The following is a 20,813-nucleotide window of genomic DNA, read 5'->3' as shown; positions in this document are numbered from 1 at the left end:
ACTGATGTGGATTGGGAAACCTGGGCAAAACCAATAAAATATCTTGTTTAGAGACCCTTGTCCTGGCTTCCCCAGCTCCTAACCCCACCTCTCCCAGCCCTGTGAAGATTCTACCTTTTTCTTTTTTCTCTTCTTTTCTTTCTTCCTTTTCTTTCTTTCTTTTTTGTTTTTGTTTTGTTTTGTTTGTTGTTTCTGTTTTTGGAGACAGGGTTTCTCTGTGTAACAGCTCTGGCTGTTCTAGACCTCACGCTGTAGACCAGGCTGGCCTCGAACTCAGAGAGATCCACCTGCCTCTGTCTCCTGAGTACTGGGATTAAAGACATGTGCCACCACTGCCAGGTTCTATCACTTCTCATTTCATGCCAGCAGAGGTTAAAATCCACATTTGTGTTAATGTCTTGTTAGAGCAGGGAATGGTGGTGCATGCCTATGATCCGATCCCAGCACTTAGGAAGCGAAGGGAGAAGGAGCAGGAGTTCAAGGTCACCCTTAGCCTACAGTGAGTATGAAGTCAGCTTAGAGTACACAGCAAGTAGTATTATGCTAGGCAGCCAGAGAGCAAGACGCTGATCCAAAACAAAAGCACAAAGAAAGATGCATGAAGCGTCTCCAGCTCAGCCACTCCGTCTTTAGGATCAAACCCTAACCCTAACCAGAGCAGTTGGCTGGAGTTTGGGTTGTTTAGACAGATTTGCTGTTCAGGACAAACAAAGAATTAGTGACACCCACTCACCTATTTGCTCGTTTGGTTTTTGTTTTGTTTTGAGACAGGGCCTTACTATGTCAACCAGCCTGCCTCCGCCTCCCTCGTGTTGGGGTTAAAGTGCATGCTGCCTCCCTCGTGCTGGGATTAAAGTGCATGCCTCGCTCTCATCCCCACTCAACCTGTAGATTTAATTGACACAGTTGAACAGTCACATATTTTATTGTTCAGATCTCCCCAGCACAGCTATTACAAGGACCTCTGTCAGGGAGGCCCGAAGAAGTGAGAACAGGCAGGTCTGCACGGGTGTGACGGCCCCAGGTCCAGCCTGGCCCAGGCTTCCACCGCACCACCCACACACATCTCTGGAGGAACAGAAACCTCCCAGTGTAGACTCTTAAGGGAAACCCCAAACGACAAACTTTCTTGAGTGATGCTGGAACAGAAAAGGCAAGGGGACAGAATCTGTAGAAAATCCAAACTCCATAACCAGTATTCCTACTTGAAGTTATTAATCTCTTAGCACACCTAAGCTTTTATTTAAAAAGCAAACCTAGCATAATTATCATCTTTTTAAAAAAACATGTAAACATTGCAAAATTTGGAGGATTATTTATAATCTGAAGAGACTTATAAAAATTATTGGACTTGTTAGGACTATAAATACTAACCCTTCCACCCCCAATGAAAAAAGCAATTGTTACAAAAATATAAAAAATATACTAGCTTCTAGTTTACCTTTCATTGAGGAATCTCAGAACATTGGAGCACATCTGGTTTATATGCCTAGCAAGCATACATGCTACCTTGTCAACTTTTTAAAGTTCCAGGATATTCCATTTTGTTAAGAATGCGGCTGCTTCCTTCACAGTAATGTAATGCTCATAAGTGTTAACTGAACCCCCTGCATAGACCCAGTATGGAATCATGGCACAGGACCTCACTTTGCTCTCTCTAGCTCCTTGCGCATCCCCAGACTTACTGGGTCCCCAGGCTCCTGAGCTTCCCTCGCTTCTGTTGGGAAGAAAACCTTGGCCGGGTGCTCTCTGCCGGTGTGCACGTGGCTCCACCCAGGTGCACTAATTCAAGAAATATGCTAACCTGGTGGCTGCTACTCTGGTACTTAGAGGGATAGCTGATGACACATGGATGCCATAGGACACTGTCCACAGATCTGGGAGGGAGGCAGGAAACTGATGCGGAGAGAAATACACTGACTTAGATTGCGCAGTCAGTGTACCAGGCATTGTGACCAACTAAAGTTACAAAATGAACCAAATTTAGTTTGAAACAATTTAAAAAATCTGCAAGGGCTTGACTGCCAAATTTTTAAAAGGATCATCACCTCCTACTTTAGGACATTTTCAGCCTTTACTTAGTTCTGCTGCTACCAGCAGAGGGCAATAGGCGCAAAAGCTCAAACAAGCCCTGGGAGAAAACCGCCCCTAGGTAAACCAGTGGGGTGGATCCATCCACAGGCAGAGAATCCTCAGTCACCATGATATTTCCGGGCTCTCCCAGTGACCCTGAAGCCTGGGGAGGCCTTTTATACCTAGGTCTCGGCAAAAGCATGTGCAAAGGTTGGTGTGCTGAGTCATCACCAACTAGACGGCACAGAAGACCCAGCTCAACTGGCAGCACTTTCCAGACAGACACTTCCCCTCAGGACCTCCGGCCTAGGCCACGCCCCCTGCCAATCCTGCCTTCAGTACAATCTAGCCTGGTGTCTGCTGTGACTCCTGTGCCACTACTGACTTCAGTATTCTGGTCTGTGATGTGCTGCCTGTCTCCAGACCAGAATGGCAAGCTCTCTCTGGGTTCTTACTGGATTTATAGATTTACCACGCTGCTAAGGGATCTCACTGCTGATTGTGGGTTTCCAGTCCCAAACACCTGATTGTTTCTGTAGATATGAACTATCTCATCTCAACGCACCCTAGCTGTTCAAAACCCAAAGGAACTTTCTGAACACAACAAAGATAGGTGATTCAGAGAATTCCAGCCACATCTGCTGAGCAAGTTGACTCTACTTTGGTTGCATAAAAAAAAAAGATAAAATAAAAAACAGGGCCTTCAAGACATTGCAAAATCACTGTTTGCTCAGAAGAGAACTCTCAACATCAAGGCACAAAGAGAGAAGTCTCCTGGGGAAAATGATGATGAACTGGGTTGGCGACCTGCAGGAGGTCTGAGGCAGAGTCCATGAGGGAAGGCCTGGGCATTGGCACCAAGACCCTCTGGCGCCTGGGCATCCTCACGAGTATTTCTCCAGGAACTTGAGGTGAAAATCTTTCACCTTATGGAGCAAGGTCTTCAGTTTCTCCACGGGAGGGAGAATTGTCATTCTGTCAGGAAAGAGGAAAGCATCATCAGCCTGGCTGTTCACAGGTTGGGAGGGTGATGAGGTCCCTGTGTGGACACATGGCCCTGCCTTGTTGGATTTGGAGAGAGCCTATCACTTGTGAAACTCTGTCTCCCATAGTCCTTCCTTCCATTCTCACATGGTGCCCAGACGAGCCATGAAGCCCGAGCCTGAGCAACCCTCTTGCCTCAGCCTCCAGGAAGCTGGGAATATAGACACATACCACTGTGGTGGTTTACACACAGGCATTTTTACTACATTGAGACCAGTCCACTAAAGCAATAAACTGGATTGACTCACCAAAACGTATTTTTCATTACTGCAGAAGGCTGGCACCATGGCTTTGTAAGTTGGGTTTTGTTGTTGTTATTTGTTTGTATATCTGTTTTAAGACAGGATCTCCCACGTAGCCCTGCTGTCCTTAGAACATGCTTTGTAAAACAGACTGGCTTTGAACTCACAGAGATCTATTTCCCTCTGCCTCTTTTTTTTTTTTTTTTTTTTTTTTTTTTTTTAATAACTCCTCTTCCTTTCTTCCTCCTTTATAAAACAGGGTTTCATGTGACATTTGCCTATTCTGGAATTCACCCTGTTTCTTAGGCTGGCCTTGAGGTTGCAGCAATCCTCCTGCCTCAGTGTCTTATAGTGCCTGCATTATAGGCACGCACCACCACATCTGGCTCTAGCACCATATTCTGATTAGTATAGAGAACTTTCTAGAACATAACCATTTCCCCGTTTTGTGGTGCTAGGGATTGGATTCAGGGTTTTATGGATGCTAGGCAAATAGCCTGACTATATTCTAACCCGAGAGCATGATCTGATTCTTTTTTTCACTCTTTGGGTGTGCGTGTGTGTCCCAGGACTCGGCTTCTGACAGGAAACTAACCTCAAATCACAGCTTTCACGTCAAAGACATTTCCAGTTGCCACAATACCCTAACCTCTCCCTCCGGTCCTAACCACAGGCTTCCTAACTCAACAACACTTTGGGTGGTATGCTGGGCACAGAGCCCAGGACTCACACTTGTCTTGTGATCTACCACTGAGCTACACTGCAACCCTGGCTCTACATTTTGGATGGATTATAAATCACAGTAGAGAACCCACCAAGGGAAAAAGGGCCAGGTAGGCAGTTTGTCCCTCTTAGGACATAACCCATACCTTTGACTAAGCAAACACTTGGTTCCAGATGCCAGCCACTCATGACATTTCTTTTTTTTTAGCATCTGCTACAAGAGACACTGCCACAGGAGCTATGAAGAAATGATCATATTCTGAACAGAGCTGGCCTTAGTGAGGAACACTTGCCGAAACAGCTCTGGGAATCCGTGTTCACATCTATACAGGGTTAGTTCTGTGTCAGTAAAGTATCATGGCCCATAGTGCAGCCAAGGGACTACAGGGGACCTGTCCTGTGACAGGCTGTTCTGGTTGGTTTTTCTGTCAAATTGACACAAGCTAACGTTATTTGGGAAGAGCTTCACTTGAGAAAATAACTCCATTCTATTGGCCTGTAGGCAAATCTGTGGGGACCTTTCTTGACTGATGATTGATGTAGAAGGATGCAGCTGGCCATGGGTGGTGCCATCCCTGGACAGATGTCTTGGATTATATAAGAAAGCAGGCTGAGCAAGCAATGGAGAGCAAGCAGCAAGCAGGGTTCCTCTGTGGTCTCAGTTTCAGGTCCTGCCTCCAGGTCCCAGCATTGGCTTTCTGTGATCACAGACTGTAACCGTTAAGCCAAATAAGCACTTTTCTCCCCAAGTTGCTTTTTGTCATGGTGCTTTTGATAGTAGCAGAAATCTAACTAAGGCACAGGCTTTGTCCCATGCATCCAGAAGCATGGAGCATGAAAGGGACAGGAAGCAGCCGAAGGACAGAACAGTCTAGGAGTACTTAGAGGAGACGGCTGTGAAATGTCCCTGTTTCCCGTTTTTTCTGACAGGCTCTGAGCTTGCCATGGTGAGATCCACCCAAGGAAAACAGAGGCTCACAACCCTCGGATTCTAAAGCAGGAACCCAAGTTTCCCTCAACAAGCCAGGGACCAACACCACCCACCCCCACGGAAAATATTTTACCTGAAGTGGTAGGTGCCTTCTCGCTGCCCAAAGCCACTGCCAGGCACGACACAGATGCCGGTCTCCTCCAGGAGCTTCATGCAATAAAACATGTCTGGGGCCATCTTATGGGACTGTGAGGGGGAAGGCAGAACTTGAGATTCACCGCTGGCTTTACTCCAGACTGGCACATGTAAAAACCAAAAACAAAGCCAGGGCTGGTTTTGGTTCACACCTATAATCCTAGCACTTGAGAAGCTTAAACAAGAATGCCTTGAATTCAGCACCAGCCAGAGCTACGCAGTGGGGTCCCACCTGGGCTAGAAAGACCTGATGGAAGGGGAATCAAAGCCAGATAGAAACAGAATACAGAATGCCAGGCCCTCTCTTCTGTGATAGAGTCCTTTCTACTCCTGTTCCTGCCTGCTACAAAATCAGGCAGGCTCCCAGGTCACAGTCAGGAATCTGGTTCTGGAGCCTGGACATCTGAGGACACTCCTGATCTTCATGCAAGGGTTCCAGTGTTTCTTGTCCCCATCCCAGGAACTGCTAAACAGTCATTGATTACAGACACCTCTGTGTCAAGTCACACAAAATAAAAAAATAAATAAATCTGGAAACAAGGACCTGGGGTCTAAACCCTGGAGCTACTGCTGATAGAAGGACATATTTCCAGGGCTTGCCCTGACTGTAGACAACTTGCCCATTGGCTGTAATATAAAGAGAAAGACAGACAGACAGACAGACAGACGCACACATGCACGCACGCACGCACAAGCACACACACATACACACACCACACACTGGCTTCTCCTTCCTCTGCTTCCTGATCTCCACCCAGATGTGAGCAAGTGGCCTCTGCTTGTGCCCCAGCATCAAGCGACTCATGCCTTCCCCAGAACAGAAGGCCACACCCACAAACCAGGAGTCAAAATAAATCCATTCTCCCTTACACTGTACCTTGTCAGGTGTTTGGTTGCAGCAACGAAGACAGCAACAAACACAGCGGGTTATATAACAGTCTCTGGGATTCCCAGGTTCTGACACTGGGTTTCTGACTCTGTATCTAGGAATTCCCAGTGTCTAACCAGGGTAGCATGAGGATGCTGCTTTCAGACACAGTACTTTGCCCGTGAGCCTCAAAGTGGGGGTTGGAAGTGCAGGCTCTCAACTCCTTGAAAACCCAAAGTGGTTCTGACTACTGTGAATACCGAGGCGTAGGAATCACTGTTGCAGGATGCAATGGCTGGGGGAAGTGGGGACTCTCATTTCATCCCCATCATCACTATCACACCCCACTTAGGCCCCCCCCTTCAGAGACTGCATGTCTGTTGTTTTAATATTTTTTAAATTTATTTATTTTATGCATATGAGTGTTTTACCTGAACGTACGACTATATACTATGTATAACATGCCTGGTACCCTCAGACATGAGAAGAGGGTATTGGCTCCTCTAAAAACTGGAGTTATGGATGACCATGAGCCACCATGTAGGTGCTAGAAGCCAAACCCAGATCTTCTCCAAGCAGCAAGTATTTAATAGCTGAGCCATGCCTCCACCCACAGAACAGCACCATGGAGGTCCACACTGGACTCTCTCTTGGGTTTGGCCTCATGCTTGTCCTATCACCACCATACTCTGCTGCAGCTGGGACTCTTAAGAAGCTGCCACACAGTCAACTGCGTCTGTCCAAGAGTCCCAAAGAGTCCAGAACTCCTAAGGCTCACCAAAGCAAAACGCCAACCATGACCCAGACAGCTCAAGTGGATCCAGGAAGACAGCCAGCCCTCCACTGACCTGAGCCGCCTCCACAGCCTTGGCAGGAATGAGAATCCGGGGAAAGGCATACATAGCTCCTTGCAAGGGGTTGCACTGAATCCCTGGGACTTGGTTAAACAGATCTTCAGTCAGCTTTGCTTTTTGGGCCAGATTACCAAGAACGAATTCTTTTTCCTGGTGACAGAAAGCACAGGTATCAATAATCCTAGATAAGGCTATGGAAGGTTGCTCTTTCAACACAGAGGTAATAGAACATATTGACAGAGATGAACTGTGCCTGCAGCACTGCAAATAGGGCAAGGGGAAGGACATGGACCGATAGACAGGTCTTTCTGCAGGGATTTTTTTTTTCATTCTTCAATCTGAATGCCCCAGACCCTGATGGAATACCCTAGAAACACTTCTACCAGAGACCATCCGCATCCTGTAATCTAGGGACCATCCCTTTGTAGTCTCTTCAGTGTGGTGTGCATGGACACAGACCCAGACAGAACAGAGTCAGCAGAGCTGGAACAGGGCCAGTCAGGCTCTCTGCAAATGCCACTGTTCAAGAGGGATGGCGTGGTGAGGCCTGAAAACGGGCACGTGAACAAAAGGTGGCACATCCATGCAATGACAAAGAACCCAGGTCTCCATCCCAAAGAGACCTCTGCTCTTCTGGGACACTGTGACAAGTGGAATAAGCCAGGCATAGAAGAGCAAACATTGCATAATTCCACCTCTGTATGTATATGTCAGGGGGATTAATGCTGGTTGCCAGGAGCTGGGAAATGCGAGCATGGGAAGCTATGCACTTACTAGGTCTGACACTTCAATTGGGGGATGATGGAAACGTTTTTGAGGCAGATGACAGAGACGCCTGCACAACAATCTTCCTTTAATGAAACCAAACTTTTTGTTTGTTTAGACAGGGTCTCACTGTAGCTCTGCCTGTCCTAGAACTCCCTATGTAGAACAGGCTGGCCTCACAGAGGTCCTGCTGTTTCTGTCTCCCAAGTGATGGGATTAAAGGCATTCAATGCAGCAGGCTAGAACTGTGTACTTGAAAAGAGCGAAGGCTTATTTATTTGTATTCTACTATAAAAAAGAAAGGGGAGGAGGGCAAATGAGAAGAGGGAGGGGGAGTGTGGTAGTGCATGCCTCTAATCCTTGCCTTTAGGAGGTTGAAGCAATAGGATCTTGAATTAAAAAACAGTTAGGGCTATTAAACCCTGTGTCCTAAAACAAACAAGCAAATCTCCCCCCTTTAATTTCTCAAACTAGAGAAAGAGAGAGAGAGAGAGAGATGAATTTATACCATCTGGGAAACTGACTTTTAGATTCTACAACCTAAAATGGTTTTGCTGTTGTTTTTTAAACTGTGCTGCTATGCCTATCTTACTTCCTTTTCTTTTCAGGTTAGTAACAAAAATGTCTGCCAAACATGGGGCTCTCCTTCTGGGATCCTACCCACTTATGATGTGCACAGATGAGAAAGAAGAGTTCATTCGTTCACACAGAGTCCTCCCACTTCTAAACATACTCTCCGTTGCATTTTTGAACTTAACTCATGAGGGTGGTTCAGCACCAAGAGACATCATGGGTGCCCCTTGAAGCATGGACACGGATGAACACAGACACACACACCGTCAAATGTTTGGCCACCTGGAATGGTGGCTCTCATCTACCATGACCCTGGCAATGGCAGTGAGGTGGCTAGGTCAGGCGGACTCACTCACCCTGCTGAACTGCTCAAAGGACTCCTCCCCTGGGACAGGGGGATTCACAACAATGTCCATAGCAGCTTGTCCAGACACTGGCGGGCAGAGACGAACGGAGAGGAGCTTTACCAACTGGCCTTTGATCTCAGGGTGCAAATTGATCACCTCCATGTAGCCCCCTCTGTAACCACACCTGGAGAGTTGAGCAGAGGGAGCACAACCACCAGTTACAGGAAGATCTCACAAATGCAGCTTGGATGCCAGATTCTGTAATATCACACCATACCCCGAGAACCAAGCAGGCAGCTGTGGCTGAGTTCTTGCAGGATTAGGTAAACAGGTAAAAGGACAAAGACACTTTCCTCCAAGGAAAAGCCAGTGCCCGCCTTCTCTTCCCTTCCTGTCTCTGGGGAGGTGGAGACTCCTGATCCTACAGACAGAGACTACAAGTTGAGAAAGCAGTCCCCAAGGAATGCAGCCTTGTCTTCCTGGTATCTTTGAAGCATTATGTCAAAAATAGTACATTTCTACCCTTTTGGAGCCTCTATATTCTAGGCCATTTTGTTGTAGCTGCTTACTCTGGAATCTAACTCATATACTAGTCTACATCAAATAAAGCCAAGAACAATCTAAGGAGACAGCTCCCTTGACCAAGGCAACCTATTTCTTCAAACTTCGTATACCATTTCTTCTGCCTAGAATGTTCTTCGCCCAAATGTCTCCCTTCTTCCAACTCCTGCCCCACCTTCTGGCATTTCTGCCTCCTCTGAGGCCTCAGTTGTTCTCTGCCACGTGACTTTGCTGCTTGCCTAGTCCTCTGCTCCTCGTAACATACTGGCTGTGTATGGCAGCGTCCTCAGTGCTACAAACTAAAGTACTCAGCAACTACCAGTCAAATAAACAAAGATGGGCCCCAGACTGGCCCTTTGGCCTTATAATTCCCCCGTGCTAAGGCAGCCTTAGACACAGGTCTTGGTACCTATCCACTCAAATCCTCTCTTCATGGGCCCTCAGAATTCAGTCAGTGTTGAAGTGGAAAATTCCAGGCTTAGAGCTGCTATGGGAACCTGTTTTCATTTCTGTCACTTATCCACAGTCTGATTTCTTTTGAACATGCTGCATTTCACCTGAGCCCCTGCACAAGGATAGTTCTTGTACTTAGATTTTCCAGGGACATGCAGCCTGGCTCCTGGTTCTTACAGCAGCAGCAAAGGGTGAGGGCGGCTTTCCCACCACGTGGACCACAGGGTCAAACAGAGGAGCAGGCTGAAGGGAGGGAGCAGTGCCGGGAAAGCCGACCCACCAGTGGCAGAGGAGGAGCAGAGGTCAACATACTCGCCCATGTAGCCCTTGGAGGTGGAGTGGAAGGATGCAAGCTCCACGTTGCTGGAGTACTCAGGCCCCATCTGGTAAAGCACTTTTTTAAAGGAGTGGAATCTGCAGTCAGGAGAGTACACATTGTCCTGATATACCTGCATGGAAACAGCAAAGATGCAGTGAGTCCTCCTGGAAGGTTGAACAAACACAGGCTGTGGCCGAGAGTAGCCAAGGGTCCACACCCAAGAGGGGTACACAGGTACAGCATGAACTTGTCATCAGGTGCAGATCACAAAGTCCAGCCTTGAACAAAACAGCCAGCCCAGCTTCCAATGCTGTTTCCACAGATAAGCCAGAATGTACCTGAAGGAACCTTCCAGAACAAGCAAGGGAACAGCCTTAGACTGGATGCTTCAGCTTATGACAGCTTAGTTGCTTCCCTGACAGCTCCTACATTTCTCTAGCCCACCTGCCTAACACATCGGGCCAGTGATGACACCAGGGACTCCAATCTTCCCAAGCAAACTTTTCTCCTAAAGCACTGATCACTCTCCTAGTGACAGAAACAGCATCAGCAGCCTCCTGCCCGCTGCTTTCTCTGTTTTAGGGGTGAACTCCACCAGGTGTCCTTTATGCCATTTACCAGGTTTGGAATCATTTGTCTTTGCCTCTGCTCGTTCTGCCAGAGCAGAATCCACACACATTTTGTTCTTCTGTGTCTAGATCTAGCACTCACAGCCTACAAATACCACCTTGCTTGCTCCACAATCAGGAAAACTGGCTTTCTGGGCCAGTGGGAAAGTCAGACAAGCTCCACCTTCAACGGCAATGGGGGAGCTCCTGCCCTCCTCCCAGACCAGTGGGGTAGTTAGTACATTGTCATAAGAAATCCCCAGGTCTCTCTCTGCTGCTTTTTTTTTTTTTTTCTCTTTTAGAAATGAAGGTTTTTATATCCATGGTTACTTATGGCAATTTAAATGTGGTAACAGAGCAGAGTGCTTAAGGAGAAAAGACAGTAGTATTCTAGAAAGTACGGCCAACCAGAAAACACACAGCAATGAAGGTAAAATGACGATGGAACGAGATGGATGCTCAGCCTCTTCCAAAGCAGACAAAGAACAGGCAAACCTCCGCCTCATGATTGGGGTTCAAGAAGTTAGACACAGACCCGAGACCCTCACAGGCTTGCAGACGGCTGGACAGGAAATGAGATAGAAGATGAGAACTGCCCAGAGGCACAGGAGTAGCACTGGCCATTTCTGACACAGGGCAGCTACACCCCACTCTTAGTAGGAGCCCATGGATTTCCCTCGGGACAGCCCTCCATGGCTTTCCAGGGGGAGGTGGGGGAAGGGCAGGGCAGACATCTTGTACCTTGCCTGGGCCTGGCCAGTCTGCATATTACAACTCCAGGCTACAGTGACTGGTTCAATAATCATGGCTCAAGTTGAACCAATCAAGCGTAAACTGAAACAACAAGGCTGAAAAGCTGCTTTCTGGAGGCCGACATACAGAGATGAAAGGAAAAGGATTTAGAAGACACAGTTGGAGTTCAGGATCCAGCCATGTACCTGTGACCCCATCATCATCATCAACATCATCATTGTCTCCAAGTTAAAAGCCAACACCTGTGACTTCAACACTGGGAGAGGAAGCAGGAGGGTTGCTGTGAGTTTAAAGCCAGCCTGGGCTAAAACAGTGAGTTCTAGGGTAGCCTGGGTTACATAGAAAACTCCCCTCAGTCTCTTTCTCCCTTTCTCCATATATATGGAGAATGTAAGAACTTGCGCGTGCGTGCGCTTGCCCAGAATCATTCTGCCTAGAAAGTTCTCTTTGGCTATAGAACAATCAGACCTGGATCCCTCCCCTACAAGAGGAGGCTTGCCCCCTCCCTCTCTGAGCTTTCCCACCCATCTCTGGGACTGCTCTTACCTCATCAGCCAGGAGGAAAAGCTTCTCTTCCCAGGCAAAGTGAATCACATCTTCTATGCACTTTCTGCTTTGTACCTGGCCTACAAAATCCCCAAAAAAACCAAAATGTAGGTTGTAATGCTACCGAAGTTTCCCCAAGTAATACTCCCATCCAAATCACTTGGGTGTCCTAAGCGCCTGAAGATCCCAGGAGACCACCCTCCTAGTTGCTCCACACAGCAGTGTGAAACCCGGCCACGCCTACAGGCTCCATGCCTGCCTAAGTCAATGAAGTCAGGCGCGGGCAAGTATTCCACACCTAACTTTTTCGGCATTCTTATGACTGGGTGTGCACCTGTGTGCATGATGTTGGTCTCTTCTGGAGGACAGAAAGGCACAAACATGCCACAGTGAGCAAGAGAAAGAAACTGGAGGAGCTCCCCTCACCAGCCCCCCGCAACTCCTCTGCTATGCCCCAGCAGCAAGCAATGCAGAAAACTGCCCTGGTTGATATGGTAACTGAGCTGGCATTCCTGAAGAAGAACTGTGGGTGTCTTCTTTGCAGAAAGGCAGGTGCACACACCCACAAGGAAGCGACAGGCTCGTCCCAGCTCATCATCTACCCTCAGAGATGGCAAGCGTTCAAATCAATACTTGCAGAATACCAAATGAATGAGCCAGGCTGGTGTCCCCTGTCAGCTGCTACTGCAGAGAGAACTGGCAGCACTGGGGACTCTGGGGACTCAGAGAGCACACTGCAGCTCTCTCTGGCTTCCTTCAGGGCCCGCCTCAACGCCAGCAGGGAAGACACCCACCACTCATGTCAGAGAACAAGTGCAAACAGCAGGGCGTAAGTCAGCAGCCTACAGGCACACACAGGAGCAGAGAGCAAAGGGGAAGGAGGAGGAACTCGCCCTGTATTCCCTCTCTGCTTTGAGTGCGACACCAGGGATCGCTGGGTGCTCAGTCGGGCTTGCTGATTTCTTCACGGTGTGTGTGTGTGTGTGTGTGTGTGTGTGCAGCATATCTATCTTACATTAAGCACATATGCACAGATATAAACATATGTTCACGTGTTATTTCTGCATGTATAGACATCCTAATGCAGAAAAGCATATAGACTGTTACCTTTTGGCTAAAAAAGGAAAAAAAAAAGTCTATATACCTATCTATGAAATGATATGAAGATATCTATAAAAACAGAAATGTGTCTTATAATGAATCGGCCAGGATTTCTACCTTCCACTCCTTAAGCAATGAGCCAGTTTCTTTAGTAAGGCACTGACTTTTCTTTGGCCACCGAGTGCCAGCCAGGCTTCATAAGAAGGAAGCTCAGGGCTCTGGGACTCCAGCAGAGTGGCAGGTCGTGGTTTCTATATGGAAGCAGCATTGCTGTCACAGACAAAGGCTGGCCTCTTTGTGGGTAGAGCCTGCCTGCAAACCCTTCGTGGGCCTTGTGATGTCCTAACTACATCCTACTGGAACACAAGCAGAGATGTGAGCATCAGAATACACAAAAACATGTTCACTGAATGCTAAGGGGAACACAAAGAAAGACTGAAGGGCCAGAGCCTTGGAAGGGCTTCAGCCTGGTGGAGGAAATGAGACTGAATGGATGCAAAATTCCACTGATAACACACAATGCACAGTTGACCATAAAGACAGGCTTATGTTTACCCCAGGCCTGGGATTCAACAATCACTTAGGGCCCAGCCATGAATACCCCCAAGAGACAAGAGCTGTGGAGAATGGCTTTATAGGGGCCAGGCTATGCCCAGCTTGGGGAGATACAAGATGCAGCTTTGATACAGGTCCAAAAAGCTGGTCCCAGAAAATGGGCCTAAGGAATTCTTTACAAACTGATAGGAACATCTGTGATTTTACCTCCTCGCTCCTGCAGCATACTACAGCTGTCTTGAGAAGAACCCCCAGCAGGAAATAAGAGAAATAGTCCTGGGCTAGACACGCACCACTAATCTAAGCACTTGGTATGCTTAAGCAGAAGAAGGGTTGTGAGTTCAAGGCCAGCCTATCAAGGACTTCTGAGTGAATAAATAAAAGAGCTGCTTATCAAAGTCATAGTGATCTGACTTGTTCCTAGAAGGGCAGTAAGCACCTGACCTAGGACTCTCAGTGAGAGCACTGGAAAAGATGTATTCTCAGGTTTCACCTGATTCGCCAGGGACAGAGATGCTGAAGGCCCTTCAAGAACACATACTAAGAAGGAATCCAACTCAGGAGACAGCAGAGCTGAGACGTGAACTGAGGTCCTTCCCACAATAATGTTGATTCGGGTTACTGCTTTATGACCCAGACATCAAGTTCCAACATGGGGCCTTTCTGTTTGAGCTGGGTTTCTCTCTTGAAACCCAAAGCATCCTGGCTTAACCTCTCAAGCTGCTTTGGCATCTTTCAGCCAACAGATTATGGTATGTGGTTGCGAAGTTTCCATTTCCTACCACCCTCTTCTAACAGCTGACTGATTCCCAAACATTAAGATTCCAGAAAATGAGGGTGGATGGTGCCTCTTCATAAGAAGTAGTTATAATAAGGCTGGGTATGGTGGCACACACCGTTAATCCCAGAATTTAGGAGGAGGCAGGCTGATTTCTGTGAGTTTGAGGCCAGCCTGGTCTACAAAGCAAGTTCCAGGACAGCCTACATAATGAGACCCTGTCTCAAACAAACGAACAAAAGAGGGAGAAAGAGAGAGAAAGAGAAAAAAGGGAGGGGGGAGAACTACTTATAAGAATACACATTCACTGGGTTCCTTATTTACAACAGGCATGTTTTGGTGGAGGTATGTTCTCCCAGATAGAAAGATAAAAAAGATTTACATAAATACCCAAGCAGAAAATCCAGTGGGGTATGCCTATAATCCAGCATCCAGAGGCTCAAGGGGCCTGCCTGGATGAAGTAGCAATAACTAGGCCCGATAGGGATACACCATCTCCAAAGACACAGCACAAAAGGGCTGACTCAACAGCCGACTCAGCATACAAATGCTGTAGAACTTGCTGTCCAAGTGTGGCCCTGGGATCAGCAGAAGTGTCATCTTGGACTGGGTAGGCCTGCCAGGTCTCCAGCCCTACCCAGTCATTAAAATACTGGTGGGCGGAGTCCACATCCTGTACTTTAACAAGCTAAGAGTTTAGGAACCAGTGTCCTAAAGTAGCTCTCCTCAGCACTAAGAACACTGACCTCCGGACTGGCCTGGGAGGTTTCAAAGCTGATACTGATCTGCAGCCCGACTGAGAGCAGAGTTCTCTGTCACTTCCCTGAACTGCATCATGGGTAGAATAGCATCATCATCCCTTGTACACGGCCCTGGAGCACGCAAACTAGTGTTTGCACCAGGTGTGTCTCTGCAACAACATTCAGGAATTAAAGCAGTTGTTTGCAGCTGACTGAAACATAGTTTCATGTTTCGGAAAAGCAGATTCCACAATCAACTCTGATGTATTCTGGCCCCAATCCAATTTAACTCAACAAAGGAGAAGGGAGTTCCTGTTCTCTCATCCAAATAGCCCTGGAGACACATGAACCAGCAGCCTGGGTGGGAGGGGGGGGGGGAGTCAAAACAGGCAGGACTGTGTACTTTTTTTTCTAAGAAAAACATGCAAAATTTGGGGTGCTTTTCAACTTCCAGAAACAGGCTTTTTTTTTTTTTTTTTCTTTTGTTTGTTCTTATTCTCAAAAAAGACAGCCAAACTCCACACACCAGCATTCTGAAACCAGCTGAGCAAAACAAGAGGGAGCGAATGTAGTACACCCCAGGCTGAACGGCAACAGTTTGTGTGAGCAACCTCAAGGGGAGAGTCTTTGCAAATGGAGGTAAAATATGAAAAAGAACAGGTCCTGTCAGCAATACAACTCAATAAAACCCTGCCTGTTTCTGGTCTCCTGAGGTGGCCTGAGGCGAGTCTCACAGCTGTTAGCAAATGTGGAATGAATTGAGAAAAGGGAACAGAGGGGACCTTGTGTCACTAAATTCTTCGGTAGTCAAGCATCTCACACCAGCCCCTCCTTGCTCCTGAGAAAGTGGTAAGAGAGTAAATTACCGACCTGTGGGATTCCCGGGGTTGATAATGCAGAGAACTTTGGGGTTGCAGTGGTCTTTGGCTTGCCGCACTGCCCGCCGGAGCTCGTTCACATTCAAGGCCCAGCAGTTCTCCTCGTCCAGGTAGTAGTTCACCTGGACAGCGTCAAGCTCGGAGATGACCGCGGAGTACAGAGGATACTGTGGGATGGGGATCATCACTCCTGTCCGTGACTTGCCACCCCCAGAGACCAGGAGCTTCAGGATCGTCTGCAACGGAAAGTAACATTTACAGGGTCCCTGCTGCTTCTCATCCTTCAAGAACCAATGAGCAGACAAGCCTGAGGAGGCCCAGCCCCAGCTCTCCGCCAGAGGCCCCGCTGCCTGCTTCTAGTGTAGCCCCGGCAAGTCTGCTTAACTTGTAGTAAAGGCTGGACACTTGACAAATGTAGAGCAACACATGATAATCTCAGCACTTGGGTGGCTGAGGCATGACCATCACGTGTTTGAGGCCAGCCTGGGCTACCCTGTGAGATCCTGTCTCCAAAAGACTAACCCACCAACTAAGCAACCAACCACTTTGTAAAACAGTATCCAGGCTGCTCCGGCCCTGGCCTCACTCTGACAATCTCTTTTAAATTGTACTTCATCAGTAATCATCAGCTGCCCACACGTGACTGGATGGACTTCAATAGGAGGCTGCTGAAATGGTATCACCAGCTACCAGGTGGTGCTTTCACCTATTTGCTGGCTAAGCAGAGTGCATATTTATAGATTTCCTGAGAAAACATGGGAGTCTGGGGAGGTGCTGGTCAAAGTGGCAAGAGTTCCTGAATTAGTACGCCAAGGAAGCAGGAAGACTTTCCACCTTACACATGGCCATAGGGTCTAGCTCAGGTTCAACTCCTTGCTGCAAGAATCCCACCAGATGGGAAAGCACTTACTGCCCACTCACTGTCTCGGGGCCTACTTCCCCATGGGCTCCAGGAAATCAGTGGATCTATTTGAAAGGCCTTGAGGTCAGGAGACAGAGAGCCTTGATAAGATGGAAAAGGATAATGGCAATTGCCCAAGTAGGAAGAACGGGTGACTTAAGGGCACTTAGCACAGAACCAGAGCCAGAGGGAAGCATGCCGAAAGTGAATGGACGGCCAGGATGTGTGCAGCTAAGGGAGTGGTCCAGCACTTGCCTAGCACACCAGGGGCCAGATTAGACCCTCAGCACTAAAGAATAAACAAAATGAGTCAACAAATGAAACCCAGGAGGCCATGAGCCCTTTCCCTAAGCCTGGAATTTCAGACTTCAGCCATGTAACCACTGACCCAGTCCACATAACCCCTGCCACAGCTACTGATGCCCAGCCTGAGCCAGCCCTTCCCTCACCCCTAAGTGCTCCTTCACTTCACATTACTTGGCTCTTTCTAGCCAGACCCGTGTTGAAATGAATATTGACTGACAAGTGGCCTCCCTCCCTCCCTTTACTGAAGTGCCAATGGTTCTTCTTAGGATGACCTAAAGGCTCAGTGTGGCTTCCAGGGCCCTATAGAACCTGCTTCCCTGGTCCTATTTCTGGTAACTATCCTTCATTGTGTGAGTTTACCCACCTTGGATTCATTTCCAAAATACTAAGCCTCTTTCCAGATCAAGGTCTTTTCATACTCCTGCTTCCACTTAGAAAACGCTCCCTCTCCCAAGTTCCCCAGGCCAGTACTGCATCTTTCAGTCTTTTTTCAGAGGAGCCTTCTCCCGCTCCTGCTGCGACCATTATAGCACTTGGTCTTTCTCTTCACTATGGAACAGAAACTGAAGGCTCGTGGTGTTAATGCTAGACTGTCATAACACTGGCATGTAGGCAGAGGTCTGGTTCCCTAAGGTCTCCCCAGCACCAAGCACAAGGTCCAGCAGAGGAGGAACACCATGTGCTCACAACAGAGGCCAAGGGGCACCCTCAAGCATCCTATAGCTCCCCACCCATTGGGCCTGCTGGTGGACCCTCTGGAGGGAAATTGAAGGTGCAGTTGTATCCAGGGTCATGACACTATCAGGGATTAGAAGCGACTGGGACAGGGGTGCTGTCAGTATTCAGGCATCTGTGCTGGCCTGCCCTTGGGGTTCTGAGAGGATAGGCCCTCAGCTGCAGTCACTAAGAGCACCACCTGTGCACATTCACTACATTCCCTTTTAAAAGGGTCCCACCCACCTCCCATTTTTTCTCTTTATCTGCCTCTCTGTCCCCTCCTTCTCTTCTGCCACTCCTGTCCCCAGAGACAGGTCTCCCTTCTCCCCTTCTCCCATTCACTTTCCCCAATTAAGAACCCCTCCACCCAAGCTCTGTCGCATGGCATCAGAGCTTGGATGGCCCATGCTGCTCACCAAGCCTGTCTCCTAGCCAGCTAGTTCAAATACCTAGCCCTAACTTGCAACGCTGTGTTAAGAATGGGCCATCTTTGCACATACAGAAATACCGTCGCTAGCTCCAGTGGTCAGGTAAATGTTGTCTGGGTCTGCAGATACACCATCTCTCCTGGTGATAAAGGCTGCCACATCTTCACGGATACAATTAACACCTTGGCTGGCACTGTAAGATCCTATGAGACAGCAAACATGATAATGATTAGAGGCAAGATGTCTGGTTCAATGAATGAGTGTGACATCCATATAATTAACTGGGGGTAAAGATGGCTGTGAACACTACAGTAGGGCCTCCTTCCCACTGCTCTGGGCTCTGAAACTATGGCAAGCTGCTTACCTACTCATTTGGGCTCACCCACCCATCTTTCTACCCAGTGTTTACTCAGCATCTATTACATGTTAAGCCCTGGTTTCTAATGTACCAACTAGTGCCCATACCTGAGATAGACATGGTTGTTTTTGTTTTGTTTTGTTTAATTTTATTTTGTGTACATTGGTGTTAGGGTGACACATTTCCTGGAACTGGAGTTACAGACAGTTGTAAGCTGCCACATGGGTGCTGGGAACTGAACCTGGGTCCTCTGGAAGGACAGCCAGAGCTCTTAACTGTTGAGCCATCTTAGCCCCCGATGCAGACATGTTTTATGACAACAGTACCCATTAGATCTGGGGTTTCTGTGCTTTAGGTAGGTGCTTACACATGGTTCTATAGAACTTGAGAGAATGGTTTGACATTAGTACTCCAAAATAGCTCAGGGCTCTAAGTGGCACAAACACAGATCCTGGAGTACCTAGCCACCATTGGGCCCCCTCCACACTACACCTTGAGTGAGTGCTCATCTGCTTCCAGTTTACAAACTGGCACATCACCATTGCCAAATCCCCTCACCACCCTGGATAACCCAGCCCCTTTCTCTGATCATACCACCCTGCACCTCAAGGTCTTACCCATGCTGCTCCCTGTATCTAGAATGCATCTGCAAGCTCTCTTTCACTCAGCCTCCTCTTCTGTTTTTTTTTTTTTTTTTTTTTTTTTTTTTTTTGTTCTGTGTTTTTGAGACAGGGCTTCTACATATAATCCAATCACTACATAAACCACATAAACTGGCCTCAAACTTACAGAGATCTGGCTGCCTCTGCCTTCTGAGCATTGGGATTAAAGGTGTATACCATCACACCAAGCTCCAATCTGTTTTCTTAAACTCTCCCTCTACATTAGGACCCCTTGATGTAACCCTATAGCTTTCTGTCCCTTATCCATTTAAGTCATGAAAGCTGGGAATGACACACATATATAAAATTCATAGTAATTATTTATGTGTATCTGTGTGTAGTTATATGCACTTGAGTATAGATGCCTGCAAAAGCCAAAAGCATTGGACACTCCCCCAGCCCACCCCCAATCCAGAGCAAGCGTTAAAGGCAGTGTGAGCAGCCTGTCCTGACATGGGTGCTGGGAACTAAACTCCAGTCCTCTGCAAAACTAGCACATGCACCTGGACAGTGGTGGAACACGCCTTTAAATCCAGCACCCAGGAGGCAGAGGCAGAGGCAGAGGCAGAGGCAGAGGCAGAGGCAGGAGGATCTCTGTGAGTTCAATGCCAGCCTGGTCTACACAAGAAGTTCCAGAACAGGCTCCAAAGCTACAGAGAAACCCTGTCTTAAAAAAAAAAAAAAAAAAAAAAAAAAAGCAGCACATGCTCCTAACGGCTAAGCCATCTCTCCAGCCCTTGAGTACTGTTAGTGTTTGCTCCTCTCACAAGCACAGACTATTCATCTCTATCACTTGTGTCCCTCAGTGTGGGGAATAGCACCTGATGCATGCTATGAGTCTGGCCACAGTCAGGCCAGTCAAAATTCACAGCTCCCAATTCCTCCTTTATTTAGTGTCCAGGATACAACCTAGGGACTAAACTGCTCGTCAGCTCGTCAGCTGGACAAGAAAGCAAGCACTAGTAAGAAGCTTTTTTTTTTTTTTCCTTTTTCTTTTTTAAAGACAGGGTCTCTATGTAGCTCTGGCTAGGCTCAAATTCATAAGATCTGCTTGCCTCTGCCTCAGGACTCTTGGAGCTAAGGGCCATGTCACCACAACCTACCAATTAAAATGGATTTTAAGAGTCGTGAGAAAAACATGTGTGAACTTTAAGACTTCATGCATGGCGCCTAGAAAGACAGCCCAGCAATGAAGACGACAGGCTGTGCTTGCAAAGGAGCCAGGTTCAAGCCTTGGCACCCATGAGGTGGCCCACTACTGCGGTTCCAGAGGATTCAACATCTTCTTCTGGCCCCACGAGTATTACACACTCCAGGGGCACATACAGAGAAGCAGGCACAAACATACACATTCATTTTTAAAACATTTGGAAATGGACTGGAGAGATGGCTCAGTGGTTAAAGAACACTGACTGCTCTTCCAGAGGACCTGGGCTTGACTCACATGGTGACTCATAACCATTTATAATTCCAAGTTCCAGGAGATTCAATGCCCCCTCCTTGCTTCCACAGACAAAAGGCTCTCGAGTGGAGT

At 47.7% G+C, this 20,813-nt stretch overlaps 1 protein-coding gene across 4 annotated transcripts in view; it reads right to left on the bottom strand.

The window, feature by feature from the left end:
- Positions 1-906: 906 nt before the first annotated feature.
- Gpt2 (glutamic--pyruvic transaminase 2) overlaps positions 907-20,813 on the bottom strand; it is a 34,138-nt gene continuing 14,231 nt past the window's right edge. For all 4 annotated transcript variants that reach the window (XM_051195037.1, XM_051195036.1, XM_051195038.1 and 1 more), the window contains 8 exons: positions 18,332-18,462; positions 15,900-16,143; positions 11,856-11,935; positions 9,942-10,078; positions 8,625-8,799; positions 6,925-7,080; positions 5,147-5,259; positions 907-3,048 (listed from right to left, as the gene is read on the bottom strand). In XM_051195037.1, coding sequence (XP_051050994.1) covers positions 2,958-3,048; positions 5,147-5,259; positions 6,925-7,080; positions 8,625-8,799; positions 9,942-10,078; positions 11,856-11,935; positions 15,900-16,143; positions 18,332-18,462 — 1,127 coding nt within the window. In that variant the 3' untranslated portion in view covers positions 907-2,957. The remainder of the gene's footprint in view (positions 3,049-5,146; positions 5,260-6,924; positions 7,081-8,624; positions 8,800-9,941; positions 10,079-11,855; positions 11,936-15,899; positions 16,144-18,331; positions 18,463-20,813) is intronic.

This window comes from Phodopus roborovskii, unplaced genomic scaffold, assembly GCF_943737965.1.
Source record: "Phodopus roborovskii unplaced genomic scaffold, PHOROB, whole genome shotgun sequence".
Taxonomy (NCBI): Eukaryota; Metazoa; Chordata; class Mammalia; order Rodentia; family Cricetidae; genus Phodopus; species Phodopus roborovskii.
This window is presented reverse-complemented; position numbering and strand designations above follow the sequence as displayed.